Here is a 14614-nt window from a genome sequence, read left to right as displayed (position 1 = left end):
CTTTGGGCTGTCTGGTGAGAACCCTCAGCCTCCTGTCCTCAGTCTCTACCCTGACTGCCTGAGCAGGGGGTTATTGACAGGGAGGAGACTCAGGTTCTTGTTGTTCTCTTTTAAGACCAAGAAAATAAGTCATAACGAGTCATATGTTTGACAAATTTTGCTGCTTCTCTGCCTTAATTGTCTCTGAGCAGTTCATGCGTCTTTCTAACATTCCAGTTCTCCTAAAATACTTGCTGAATAATTCCTGTGTAGTGTTGTTGGTCTGGAGCTCATTTGAGAGCACTTTATTCAGGTCATTCAATGTATGAAATTCAAGATCCGATGGTTAGTTTGAGAATCAGGGCTCTTGGGTCCTATTCCCAACTCTGCCGCTGACTGGCTGCGTGACCTAAGACAAGTCAATTCTCCTTTCTCAGCCTTAGCTTCTCCCTCTTTCAAGTAGGAATAATAATGATCCTCTCCTACCTACCTCACGGTGGATAGAGGATGGGGATCCATTGGAGAGTGTCTCTACGAGAAGTGCATAATATGAGGTGTCCTATCACGTGTACTCAGATCAGATTATGACATCATAGAATAGCTGAAATATTCTATTTTGTATTTTTTTTGAAATTGTTAAGAGCAGCAACTACTTAGCTCAGACTGAAGCATCTCATCTAATTTTCGAGATCTAAGTGTCTCCTCTTTGTGTGCGACGAGAAAATTTAACACACTGTGAGAAACAGGAGATGCTTTTGTTTTGCAACAAAATATTTTTGCAAAGAACTTTCATCCCCCTTGTTATGATTTCAAGAAAGAAACTGGTTTACTCTGAATGGGATTTTCTGACAGAAATGGTTTCAGTGAAATTTCCCCGCCATCTCGATTCCTGGCCTCTCACCCTGCGTTGGGGGGTTGTTGTCCGTTAGAACAGGAGTCAGGACTGGTGGCTTCTCTTGCCGCAGTGGAGACGGGACAGACAGACCCAATTAACCTCTACCCTGCCATGGATTGAAGGGATTAAAGTCCCCCCAGGCCAGGGCTGACCAGGACGGGCTGGGGGAGGGGTCTGTCCAACTGCCATAACTGCCACTTTGGCAGGGCCCATTCTCCGCTGGGTGGGTGGAAGGATCCCTAACAAGATCTTCAAATCTATTGGTTTGGTAAATACTCCCACCGTCACTAAAGAGAAGAGAAAACTTTTAAAGCATCTGGATTTAAATATGTAGAGGAACAAAATTAAACAGGTCAGTTTTGAACCTTTGGCATTTTATGCTGCATGAGCTCCTCCTCCCAAAGGGAAATGGTTCATCCCACGAGCTGGGAGTTTAGTGCCTTGCTCTGCTCTGGATGGAACCGTCTCGCTGGCGGCAGGAGCAGGGGCGATAAAGTCACGGGGGAGCCCATTTCATTTTTGTTTTTATTTTGCTGTCTGGAACGTCAAGAATAATCTCTGCGGTTACATTATTTGCCCTCCCGCCCCCCCCCCCCATCTCAGAGTGCGAATTGTCCCTCCCCAGTCCAGGCTGGCAGTTCACTGTTCTCCTCCCCACGGGGGTGGATGGGGGCGGGCGAAGGGAGTGAACACGGTATCACCAGAGCCAATTCTCCAGCCCCTGCTGTGTAGTTCTGATCTCCGTTTGGAGTAAGGAGAAGTCACTCCGCCCTGCGACGGCTGCTGCGGGCTCGGAGCCGGCTCAGTAAGAACTTTGGATTTCTTCAGAAAAAAAGAAAAGAAAACGTTGCGCTGGCCGCTGGCAAAGAGCCAAGTGTGTGCGGACGTGTCTCTGCAGAGTCACAGCGCTGGGGTAAAGGACAACAGGGAGCATCGTGCGAGATCGGCAACTATTGGGCATGTGCAGTGAGGGGGGACGGACAGGTCAGTCTGGTTGGTCGGAAGCCACTCGTCCTGGTCACAACTTGTTTTAAAGGTCAGAGCTGTCAATCCGAATTCTGGGGTAGTGGTCAAGGCTGAGCATGTGCAAGTGAGGGAACTGTTTCTATGAATAGGAAGATACATAAAGAAAGAGGTACAATGTAGCATAACCGTAAAAGGCCAGTTGCCAGCAATAGTTTCGGAGTCCAGAGGCTGCTTCTGAAAAGGAGAGAGGCATGCAGGAAGAGCCGGGGAGCCAGCAAGAAGAGCCAAAGAAGAACTGCGGCAGAGATAGAAAAGAAAGCGGGAGTAGGCAGAGGGATTTGAACAGCAGCTGCAGCAGTGATTTGACTTTTAAAAGAAAACAGCAACAGATTTATAGCGTAAGCTTAATATTCTTCTAATTATGGTTTACTGTATAGGATAGTATATAGGGTTAGTATGTGTATGCTTTAAGTGTGTGTGTGTGTGTGTGTGTGTGTGTGTGCGCGTGTTTTAAGTATACTTACAGCAGCGGTTAGTGGGGAAGGAGGCTAAGGAGGCACCACCCTAAGGGGCCCACGTGACCTCCACATGTGACCCCTCCCCGCATCACCCCTAGCCCCGGGGACTCTCCACATGAACCTTCCCCGCCCAACCCCTCGTCTGGGACCCCCACGATCTCCCCAAACTGCCCTTCCCCCCGGCCCCATCCCACCTTACCTGAGGCCGGGAAGGTGTCCCTGGTCTGGCCCCTGCGCTCCGGTGGTGGGCTGGGCTGCGGGGCCACGCCATTCGGCGCTCTGGACAGCCCCGCCCCTGGAGCTCAGGGAGCGGGCTGGGGGCACAACAAGGCCCTCAGTGCGACCCCCATGCGGCGTCAGTGTATACATATGTAAACTTTAAAGTAATTTAAGATCTGTTGTCAGCGATTTGTTGCAAATTGGCTACATCCAATGAATTGCTTTGCTTAGAATCATTTGAGCTATATGCTATTGGAGTTTATGTGCTCTTTAATTTGCAATATGGGATTTTTGTCTCGGGGATTTTGTGCCTTATTGAGGTGTTTTGGATACACTTTATTAGGGATTATTGGTTATATCAATAAGATACTTTGTTTTGGAACGAATATTGCCTGTGTCAATTACTTTAGCAGAAGGTTATATCCATTTCCCTTAGTGTTTCCTTAACAACCCCAGGAACTTTTACCTCATGAAGAACAGACTAAGGGGGAAATAGGCAGGTTATAAAGCAGTGCCCCAAAAGCCATTTTTGGGGTAACAGTAATCCTGGATTGTGGTGGGGGAGGTAGGAGAATAGGACATTCCAAAGTGGCAGTTATGGCAGTTGGACCTGGGCTTGGGAAATAAATACAGCCCTGTATGCGGAGGAGGGGTGGGGTGGAAATGGCTCCCACATAAAGTAGACTTCCACGTCCTTGGCTAAGAAACATTTGTATCCAGGGTGAGTGCCTGAAAACCCACTTTCTTTTCCCCTCCCCCCAAAATGCTCCTCCTACACTTCAGAAAAGGACCAGATGGCTGGAAGCTGAAGAAAGACTAATTCAAACTGGAAATAAGGACAAATTTTCTACAGTCAGGATGATCAACCATTGGGACAAACTCCCAAGGGAAGTGATGGATTCTCCAGCTCCTGATGTCTTCAAAACCCATCGTGACACCTTTATGGAAGATTTTTTAGCCCAAACACAAGTTGTTGAGCTCCATACAGGGGTAATACATTGACATGTCATGGCCTGTGTTATGCAGATGATATACATGATTGATTGGCCTCTTCTGGCCTAAATATCTATGAATTTCTGAAGCCATTTCCTGACCTTTCTGCACAATCACCTTTACCAAAGTTCCCCTTCCATGCGGATGTTTGGTGCAGTAGTTGGTTGTGTCAAGATTACAGACCAGGAGAACTTTTTATGGAGAGGCAGACACAGCACCAAATTATGTATGAATTCTCTGCAGTAATTGGTGAAGAACATTTCCTTCTGCACAAAATGGCGTCTTATAATAAAAACCCTTAGAAATGAGTAAATACAGGTGTCACTAGTGATCAGCACTAACAACAAAAGCAGGAATTGGTTAATTAAAATATTTGTAGTGTAATAACTAGTAGCTTTTTTGCTTATTTTACAATTTCAGAGTCTAAGTGAACAAGTGCAACATACATCAATTGAGTAAATGTCATCTCACGAATGGTGAGCCATGCATCTTATTCATTACACCGGAGGTTAAGTCCAATCACAGACAAATTCTAAAATGAGACCCTCAGCTGATTCCACCAACGATTTCTGTGCATGATGGCAAGTAAGTTGAGAAAAAACAAAATGCATTTGCCGTGTTATATTAAAGTACTGTATTGCATTTTTTCAGATACATGCATTGACTGTTCAGAAAAAGAAATATCCCAAGGGCAGATAAATCCTTTGCCTGCCCTTTCTTTAACTCCTTTCCATGCAAGTTGGATATAAGATTAATATTAAAAATAGTGTTCCAAATATTGTTTAGTTCAGTAGAAAACATCAAAGTGATTTGAATAAACCTTAGCATTTATTAAAGCAAAGGTGCTGTCATTACAAGAACAAAACTGTTAGGATAACATACAACACTGGGAACCATTTTATATCTTTCCAAAAACTTGATCAAATGGAGAGTTGGCGTTTCTGTGATGGAATTCTGGAATTTAAAAGGAATGGAACTGGAGATATTATTGCACAGATGAAGAGTTCTCCCAGTAACTTGAAAAGTAAAGTGTCCTTTACTCATTTACTCCGATTTCTGTACTCCACCTCGGCAAGTGGAGTAGCACTAAAATCGAGATCGCAGTTCTGGGTTACAGGTACTGTGGACGCAATTTGACGATATTGGCCTCCAGGAGCTATCCCAGAATGCTCCGTGTGACCGCTCTGGACAACACTCTGAACTCTGATGCACTAGCCAGGTAGGTAGTAAAAGCCCCGGGAAATTCTGAATTTCCTGTTTGGTCACCATCAGCACAGGTGACCATCAGCACAGTACACCATCACAGGCGACCATGCAGAGTCCACCATCTCAAGAGACCACGCAGTCCCGGATTCGCAGACGAGCTCCAGCACGGTCCGAACGGGAGGTACTGGATCTCATTGCATGTTGGGGAGATGAATCTGTTATGGCAGAACTATGTTCCAAAAAAAGGAACGCACATATGTATGCTAAAGTCTCCAGGGCCATGACGGAAAGAGGCTACTCCAGGGACACAGAACAGTGTCATACAAAGATCAAGGAGCTCAGGCAAGTGTACCAAAAAGCCAGGGAGGCGAACAGGCGCTCTGGGTCACAGCCCCATACATGCCGCTTCTACAGTGAGCTGCATGCCATTATGGGGGGTGACGACACCACTACCCCACCACTGTCTGTGGATACCTGCAAGGGGGGAGTAGCATGGAGCAAGGAGGATGAGATTTTGGAGGACGAAGAGGAGGAGGAGGAGGAGGACAGTGCACAGGTGACAAGTGGGGAATCTGTTTTCCCCCCTAGCCAGGAACTATTCTTAACGCTGGAGCCAATAGCCTCCCCCTACTCCGAAAGCATGCTCCCGGACCATGACCCTGGAGAAGTCACTTCTGGTGAATGAGAGCTTGATCGGAGCCACGTGGTGGGGGGTGGGGGAAAACCCAGCCATGCTGGGCTGTTCATGTTTAGTTAAAGGGCTCATCCCTTCTCAGAGCCTCATCGGAGCCACGCTGGGCTATTCACAATTAATTTAAAGGGCTCATCCCTTCTCAGAGTCTCATCGGAGCCACGCTGGGCTGTTCGGTTTAGTTTAAAGGGCTCATCCCTGCTCAGAGCCTCATTGGAGCCCTGTGGTGTGTGTGTAGGGGGAAGGGTGTTGTGTGAAGCGATCATCCCACAGAGCCTGCAGGCTGCCTGCAAGCTGAATTCTGTTGCCTGGCCGCATGTGATGGCTTACTCTCACCAAAGTGGCAGGCACTTCAATATAGGAGGCAAAATGAGACCTTGTACAGAAAGAATATGTGCTGTGTACTATGAATTGCCTGTTTCACTGAGAAACAGTGTCCCCTTTGTTCTCTAAAATGTATCTTTTAAAATACTACCCTCCCTTTTTCTCCTCCTGCAGCAGGTGCAAATGTTTCAATGCGGCCCCTATCTACTCCGTCCCAGAGGCTGGTCCAGATTAGAAGGCGGAAAAAACTAACTCGGGACGACATGTTTGCCGAGCTCATGCAGTCCTCCCGCACTGATAGGGCCCAGTTGAATGCGCGGAGGCAAACAATTGCGGAGTCACGTAAAGCATTACATGAATACAAAGAGAGGAGGGACATACGCGATGAGAGCAGGCAGGATGCTATGGTCAAGCTCATGGGGGAGCAAACTGACATGCTCCGCTGTATGGTGGATCTAATGCGGGAAAGGCAGCAAGACCACAGACTGCCGCTGCAGCCCCTGAATAACCGCCCTCCCTCCTCCCCAAGTTCCATAGCCTCCTCACCCAGATGCCCAAGAACACGGGGGGGTGGGGGGAGGGCTACGTTGACCCACACAGTCAACCCCAGAGGATTGCACAAGCAGCAGAAAGCTGGCATATCCTAAATTTTGATTTGGTTTCTGGACTTGTCCTTCCCTCCTCCTCCACTCCCCTAACCCAACCCCCCCCTCCCCCATCTAGCTTCTTATTTCTCTCAATGTTTTGTGCAACAAATAATAAATAACATTTTTTAAACAATTGTGACTTTATTTCCTTTAATATATATATGGGGGGGGTAACTTTAAGAGAAACAAACTCAGCTCTCACACCGTACCCTGGCCAGTCATGAAACTGGCTTTCAAAGCTTCTCTGATGTGCAGTGCACCCTGCTGTTGTCTAGCTGTGCGAAACTGGCCACCAGGCGAGTTGCCTCAACCTCCAACCCCGCCATAAACGTCTCCCCCTTACTCTCACAGATATTGTGGAGCACACAACAAGCAGCAATTACAATTGGAGTATTGGTTGTGCTGAGATCTAACCCTAAGCTTTCAAATGTCCAAACTCACATTCTACCACCATTCTGCACTTGCTCAGCCTTTAGTTGAATTGCTCCTTACTACTGTCCAGGGTGGCTTCATGAGCCGTGGCATTAAGGGGTAGGCTGGGTCCCCGAGGATAACGATAGGCATTTCAACATCCCCAACAGTAATTTTCTGGTCTGCGAAGTAAGTTCCTTCCTGCAGCTGTTCAAACAGACCAGAGTTCCTGAAGATGCGAGCGTCGTGCACCTTTCCTGGCCATCCTACGTTGATGTTGGTGAAACGTCCCCTGTGCTCCACCAGTGCTTACAGCACCATGGAAAAGTACCCCTTGTGGTTTATATACTGGCTGCCCCAGTGTTCCAGGGCGAAGATAGGGATATGCGTTCCGTCTATCGCCCCGCCGCAGTTAGGGAACCCCAGCGCATTAAAGTCATCCACAATGGTCTGCACATTTCCTAAAGTCACTACCCTTGATAGCAACTGGTCAATGATTGCATTAGCTACTTGCAGCACAGCAGCCCCCACAGTAGATTTCCCCACTCCAAACTGATTCCTGACTGACCGGTAGCTGTCAGACGTTGCGAGCTTCCACAGGGCTATTGCCACTCGCTTCTCAACTGTGAGGGCTGCTCTCATTCTGGTGTCTTTGCACTTCAGGGCAGGGGATAGCAAGTCACAAAGTTCCATGAAAGTGGCCCTAGGCATACGAAAGTTTCATAGCCACTGGGAATCATCCCATACCTGCAACACTATGCGGTCCCACCAGTCTGTGCTTGTTTCCTGGGCCCAGAATCAGCGTTCCACAGCATGAACCTGGCCCAACAGAACCATGATCTCCCAATTGCCACATGCCATGCTTCTAGGAACGTCTGTGTCCATGTCCTCATCAGTATAGTAATTGTGCTGTCGTCGCTTCCTCGCCTGGTTTTGCAGGTACTGCACATACTGCTGGACAATGCACGAGGTATTTACAATGGTCAAAACTTCAGCGGAGATCTGATTGGGTTCATGGCAATGGCGCCTGCACAGGTAATCCAGGAAAAAGGGCGCAAAATGTAGGAGAGCAGAGTTGGCAGCAGAAGCTGTGCTGTTCGGTTCACGGTAGCCGAACAATGGCGGAAAATGGTTGTCTTCTGTGGCTTTCACGGAGGTGGGAGCCCAGGACAGAAAACATGGAGAAGCTTGGAAGCGTGGCAATAGCAGGAGAGCAGAGTTGGTGGCGGAAGCTGTGCTGTTCGGTTCACAGTAGCCGAACAATGGTGGAAAATGGTTGTCTTCTGTGGCTTTCACGGAGGTGGGAGCCCAGGAGAGACAACATGGAGAAGCTTGGAAGCGTGACAATAGCGGGAGAGCAGAGTTGCGGTGGAAGCTGTGCTGCTTGGTTCACGATGGCCGAGCACAGTTGAATTGGAGAGGTGGATTCATAGTAGCAGGAGAGCAGCGGTGCACCGTCTGCTGAAAGCAGTATGGCGTCTGCACACCAAAAAGGCGTGAAACAATTGTCTGCCATAGCTTTCTGACGACACACACCCAGAAACACCCGCGAGAATGTTTTTGCCCCATCAGGTACTGGGAGCTTAACCCAGGATTCCAGTGGGTGGTGGGGACTGTGGGAACTGTGGGATAGCTACCCACAGTGCACTGCTCCGACATTCGATGCTAGCCTTGGTACTGTGGACGCAATCTGCCGAATTCACACACTTTAGTGGAGACACAGAAGACCGAATGTATAAAATAGCTTCTGAAAATTCGAATAGAATAATTTCGAAATAATTTCATACTGTAGACATACCTAAGAACAAAGCAGGGTTAGCCCTATAGACTTCTTAAATTGTAACTGTTGTCCAAATAAACTTTGTAAAAACATGTGGATCTGCCACAGTTTGGTTGACCATTGCTTTTGGTTGTTTTTTTTTTTCATGCATGTGGTATGACTACTGTCAAATAGATACAAAATAGAAACTCAGGTATGATATGTAGCAGAGTGTAGCCCTGACACGGAATTTCACCTCTGGGAATTATCTTCTGTCCCCTTAATGGCACTTAGGATTCCCCAAAAGTATTTTCTTACTTACAGCCACTCACATCCCAGTTCCAGATCTGAATAATTATTAAATAATGTATTAATTTACTAATAGACACTGTTATGAATCTCAACCCATATTTATTCTGGTGAAATGTTTGAAAAGGTGTCTCACACCCTAATGAATTAACAGGGGGGCTGGAACTGAGGGTGCTGGGAGTGCAGGTGCGGCAGCCAATGTGCCCTCTAATTTTTGACAGGCCGTGTGCACAAAAAATTTCTTCTGTGCAAATTTTTGTGCACGCGGTGTTTCGCCGTGTGCGCGGGGTTTAGGATCTGTGTGCACGCGCACACTCCGAGCTTAGAGGGAAGAGTGGTGGCAGCACCCCAGGGTTGAAGTGGTTTCCATCCTACACAGGGTGTCCACCCCCCCACTATAACATTGGTGCAATACCCGCCTTTGCACAAGGGATGGGAGCCACCAACCAACAGGGAACCGATTTCACCCCGTCTCCCCTAGTGGCTCCCCGGGCAACTCACTTCCCCGACCGAGATGATTAAGGGTTAAACCCACAGAGCTCGGGGTCCTCCACAGCCTAGACAGGCCCAGGAATGACTGCGCGAGGGGGCGGGCGAAGGGAGGGACCTTCTCGTGCCCGCCGCGGAGCCCCGGGGCCGAGCGCGGCCCGAGCGGCGCGTGCGGGAGCGAGCCCCCTCTGCAGGCTGCAGCCCCGGCGCGCGGGGCGGTGAGCGGGGCCCGGGGAGGCGCAGCCAGAGGCGGCCGCGGGGGGAGGGAAGCGGCCGCAGAGGCTGCGAATCGCTGCCCGGGGAGGAGGCTGCTGCGGGGGTCGGAATAGAACCGCGCCTGGGGCCGGAGAGACCCACCCCCGAGACCCCCCGCTCGCCGGGGCAGGCGGGACCCTTCCCCGGGGAGGGGCTGCGGGGGCGGCCGGGTTCTGACCCCTCCCCGCAGAGCAGGCACCAGCCGGGGCTGGGGGGCGGGTCCGTTCGGTCGGTTCCTCCGGCCTGTGCCGCGGGGGCTGGGACCGGCCCGCTCGGGACACCGGGCTCGGCGCCGGGCTGGGGCCGCTGCACACACCGGCGATGGGAGCGCGGGGGGAGGCTGCGCTGAGTCCGTGGGTACCGCGGGGGGAAGGTTCCTTCCGTGAGCGCCCCATCGGGCAGCGTGCTGGGGATTCAGCCCGGGACCTCCAGCGCGACCAGCCTGGGCTGCTCCTGCTTGAGCTGCAGCTGTCTGGCTGGGGCTCCCAGCGTCTGTGCAGATGGCAACTAAAACCTGCAGCCGGGCTGTGCCAGCTGATGGGGCTCAGCCTAGGGGCAGTTTAATGGCAGTGCAGACATTTGGGCTCCTGCTGGAGCCTGGGCTTTGGGACCCTGCTCTGTGTAGCTCAAGCACTTCTCTCTTTCATCAACAGAAGTTGGTCGAGCAAGAGAGATTCCCTCCACCACCTTGTCTCTCTAATATCCTGGGACCGACAAGGCTACAACACTGTAACCCTAATTCCCGCCCCATAGAGAGGGCAAGCCCGGGGGGGAGCGACTGGAGAGCGAACCCACCCTGTGCTCACCCCACAGTGCAGCTCCAGCAGCTCCTGTGTTCTGTACGGCTGAGTCCAGTGCCCCACTCTCACCCTGCAGCAGTGGCTCCAGCAGGGTCTTGAGGGGCTGGGCCCGGTGTCCTGTTCTGGGCATTGCATCATGGCTGGAGGGGCCACAGTGCCACTCAGGTTTGGTCTGCCCAACCCCCCAGCCTGGTGACAGAGGGTCAGGTGTGCCGGCTAAATGTAAGTGGGGCTGTGTCCTGGTGCTCTGGGTTGCAGCAACACTCACTAAAGTTTGGCCTGCCTGCTCCTTCATGACAGAGAGTCAGGAGGACTAACCCTCAGCAGTGATGCAACCCTTTGTGCCTGAATACAATACCCACAGCCGTGGGCCGGGCCCCGCTGCTGGAGCCACAACTGTGGGGTGAGTAATGGACACAGAAAAAAAAGTCACAGGAAAACACTGTCCATTACTTTTTTCACATGGTGATAAACCTGCACCCATAATAATGGTACGAACTTTCAAGCCTCCCAGACCCTCCCAGTTGCGTGGACCACTGTGCATCTGCATCACCTGCAACAACTCTTCCTCTACCAGTGTGTAAACTTTGCCATGCTGAGTTGATTTGTTTGTCCTTTCAGATGTCAGTGACGTTTGAGGATGTAGCCATGTATTTCTCCCCAGCGGAGTGGGTGCTGCTGGGCGAGGAGCAAAGGCAACTTTACAAACACGTTATGTGGGAAAATTACCAGACTCTGGTCTCATTAGGTGAGGAGCTGTTTCCCAGAGAATTCTGGCTCTTGTAGTTCCCCAGACAGGGCACATGAGCAGAAAAGGGCCATATGTTCTGCAGGCCTACAGGATGAAAGGCCACCAACACCACAGTTAAGGTGAAAGACAGACTGGGTTCATCTATGCTGGACCCATGACACGGCCGTGGCGAGCCTGGATCAGTTGACTTAGGACATGGGGCTCAGGCTAAAAATTGCATTGTACATGTTTAGGCTCGGGCTGGAGCCTCTGCTCTGGGACCCCTCCCCAAATATCCACTCAGCAATTTTACAGTCCCACAGCCTAAGTCTCTCAAGCCCAAGTCATCTGACCCAGGCCAGCTACAAGTGTTTAATTGCTATGTAAACATATCCACAGGAGGGAGAGGGGTGCTGGGCCATAGTAGAGTAACTCTCCTAGGCCAAGGAGAAATATACACTATGTGCCACATCTGTTGCCCCCAATCCCCTCAGGCACCGCAGTCCTCTCCAACTCCTCTTTCCGCAGGTGCAAGGTTGTTTGCAATTCAATATCCTGCCATTGCTAGGCACCAGAAGTGCTGACCATAAGCTGCAGTTCATGTTTCCATGGAAAATAATTTCAAATACATAGATTAGCTTATTGCCTGATTGGCACAAACATTGCATATGGAGCTGTGCAAAGTGCAGCAGTTCCATGGCTAGAAGTACTTACCTTAGATCTTATGAGCAGTGATGCTTTTGTTTAAGCAGGAATCCAAACCCCCAAGCCAGTGGTGATCTCCAGCATAGAGCGAGGGGAAGAGCTGTGTGTCCAGGGTCCCACAGAAGATGAAGATGGGGTCATCCTGAGAGGCACCCACCCAGGTGAGGAGGGAGTTAAAGTGTTGTGCAAGGGACAAATGAGTAGCTTGAAGGCAGCTGAAATCCTGGTACATTTTGGCCAAAGTGACAATACATTTCAGAATGTTAGTCTTTTAGACTAATGCTATTAGGCTTTTTTGCAACCGTATCACATTGTCAGCTCTCATTCATTCATGATCCACTATAACCACCACATTATTTTCTGCTGTACTGTTGCCAAGCCAGTTATTCCCCATTTTCTAGTTGTGCATCTGATATTTTCTTCCACTTTCTACTTGTGTTTCTTGAATTTCATCTTGTTAATTTTGGACCAATTCTCCACTTTGTCAAGATCATTTTGTTTTCTAATTCCGTCCACTAAAGTGTTTGTAACCCCTCCCTGGCTGTCGGAATCATTGACCGAGCAGCACTTGGGAATCTCCCTTCCCAGTTCAGGCACAGTTTTGTAGGGACCCAACATTGTTCCATCGCTTTTGTGGGCTCTCAGTTGACATTAATAAGGGATTTCCTTATTACTCCCCAGGACTGCTTGGGAGGCAACATCATGTTGTGTGAGTGAGGAGACCTGGACTCCATTCCTCACTCTGCCACTGAGCTGCTGGTTGAGCTTGGACAATGTTGTATTAATTCATGTAGAATACATGGGCCCAGAGAGACAAAGGTGTTAACATGACACTGTCATGGCCAGTATTAAAGAATGTTAAATAAGGTTTGGGGTTTGGAATACAGAGACTGTAGCCTGCTCAGTACCATGGAAAACAGCATGAAAAATTCTTTCTAACCTTTTATTAAATATACAGAAAAAGAAGGAAAAAAGTTTAGGCATCTGAAATGTCAAATGTTAAGTATGACTTTGTTAAAATAAATGTCCCTTGTTTCCTTGCCCTTTAGCTGGAGAGAGTCTTTAGACAAAAAGCCTCTGTTTGAAAGTCTTTTAGATTATATTAAAGATGGTAATAACTCTGCTTTTGGGCAAAAGAGAAGCAGTTAGTTGAAATGGGCTGGAGCGGTTGTGGTGATGTTAAAATCTGATCCTGTTTCTTAGAAGACAAAACAAGACAAACACACACAAGAGGGAAGAGAAAAGCACAGCAAATATAGAACATGCAGCTTCTGTCTCTGGCTGACTCTTACTTAGAGCTTTGTGGCTGCAGAAACACAGGCATGGCATGCAGTCTGATCAGACCTATCTGGCAAACGTGTACCAGCATTGGGCTGTTCTGGGCTGTGCTTCTGTCTGCCTCTTTGATCACAGGCTTACAGCAATGTTGCAAACTATGGCAGTTTTGGCCAGCTAAGCCAGACTTTTATTTAATCTAAAGCAAAGGGAGAAGAATTGGAAAGAGAAGAAATAAGTTGAGGAACTAAAAGAACTCATGGTGCTTGGCGGAGAAGGGGACAAAGTCTCACATTCCAGGTGATTTTTGGGAGTTAGCCAGAACTGGAAATGGTGACAGCATCCTCAGGCTCCCTCTCTCTAGTCCAGTCTTGTTAGTACATCTCTTCGGGTAAGGATGAAGAAGATCTGGGGTCCCAAAAGAGGATCAGGGTGGTAGCATGATGGTATCACTCACTGCAACAGTTGTTGGCACGCACCTGCTGTTGCTGCTTTTTTCAGTCAGCGAGGATTGCATACAGTCCTGCTCCTTTTTTTCCCCTCAAAAGTGTTTACTTTTGAAAAACCCCAAAAGGAAGTTATAGGCAAAATAGCCCAGCCCCTCATTGGGTTTTTCTCCAGTTAGGGCTGATTTCTGACACATTCATTTTGGTTCATTAATTTACGGTTCCACGCTTGTCTTGTTTACCAATCATAATTTTAACACTATTCTTGAATTGCATTATAGGCCTTTTTTGTTTGGACTAATTCTGTCTTTTTGTTTATATTTTGCACCTTTTCCCATTGACATTTGTTGTTGTAGGATATTGTAACACTTTATAAAAACTGTGAGAAAGTTTATAATTGTACTGTCAATTAGGGTAATTTTGTGGGCCCAATTATTACAACAGCAAGTTACTCCTTTGACTCAGGTTCTCTCCCACCCTCTGTATATTTAGTGTATAAGCTCAACATCAGGACGATCTCTGTGGTTTTGTGCAGCGCCTGGTGCTATACAACCATAAACTCAGTTGTGCTACCACAATACAAATTGAAAATCAAGCCCCCATTTTATGCATCATTTATGATGGTGGGGAAAGGGCTTCTCTCAGTGATATTCATTCGGTCCATGTGCTGTCAACCAAAGACCTTTTGTTTTGGTGCAGATTTTCCAGATGCAGAGGAGCCCTGGGACTGGTCACTAATTGAAAGCTGCTTGGGCTTCTTCCTCACACAAACCTCTTCCCCTGGAGCAGGTAGGGAACCAGCTCTGCCCTTTCCATTGTGGAAGCTGGAAAGCTCATTTCAGGAGTCATCCATCAGCTGCAAACTCTCCTCTCACAGAGCATTACAATAGGGATTGAAGCCCAAACATGAAAAGTGCTACAGCTCCTCACCCTGACATCCCCGTAGAAACTCCATCTCTCCCCTTACGCAGATTCCCCCAGTCTCTCCCCCTCCCCC

At 48.9% G+C, this 14614-nt stretch overlaps 1 protein-coding gene, 1 long non-coding RNA gene and 1 pseudogene across 2 annotated transcripts in view; all 3 read left to right on the top strand.

Annotated features, from left to right (window-relative positions):
- The window catches only part of LOC141989670 (uncharacterized), a 40369-nt gene that overhangs the window by 21035 nt on the left and 4720 nt on the right, over positions 1-14614 (top strand). The window contains exons 6-9 of the mRNA XM_074956603.1: positions 9474-9624; positions 11083-11209; positions 11944-12057; positions 14317-14406. Coding sequence (XP_074812704.1) covers positions 9474-9624; positions 11083-11209; positions 11944-12057; positions 14317-14406 — 482 coding nt within the window. The remainder of the gene's footprint in view (positions 1-9473; positions 9625-11082; positions 11210-11943; positions 12058-14316; positions 14407-14614) is intronic.
- On the top strand, positions 1568-6495 carry LOC141988606 (uncharacterized). Its single transcript, XR_012639776.1, has 3 exons — positions 1568-2238; positions 3991-4155; positions 5966-6495. It is a non-coding gene; the product is annotated as an uncharacterized LOC141988606 (long non-coding RNA).
- LOC141988353 (uncharacterized) lies at positions 9983-11069 on the top strand (annotated as a pseudogene).

This window comes from Natator depressus, chromosome 6, assembly GCF_965152275.1.
Source record: "Natator depressus isolate rNatDep1 chromosome 6, rNatDep2.hap1, whole genome shotgun sequence".
In the NCBI taxonomy this organism is placed as follows: Eukaryota; Metazoa; Chordata; order Testudines; family Cheloniidae; genus Natator; species Natator depressus.
The sequence above is the reverse complement of the archived record's forward strand: the minus strand, read 5'-3'. Positions and strand labels throughout refer to the sequence as shown.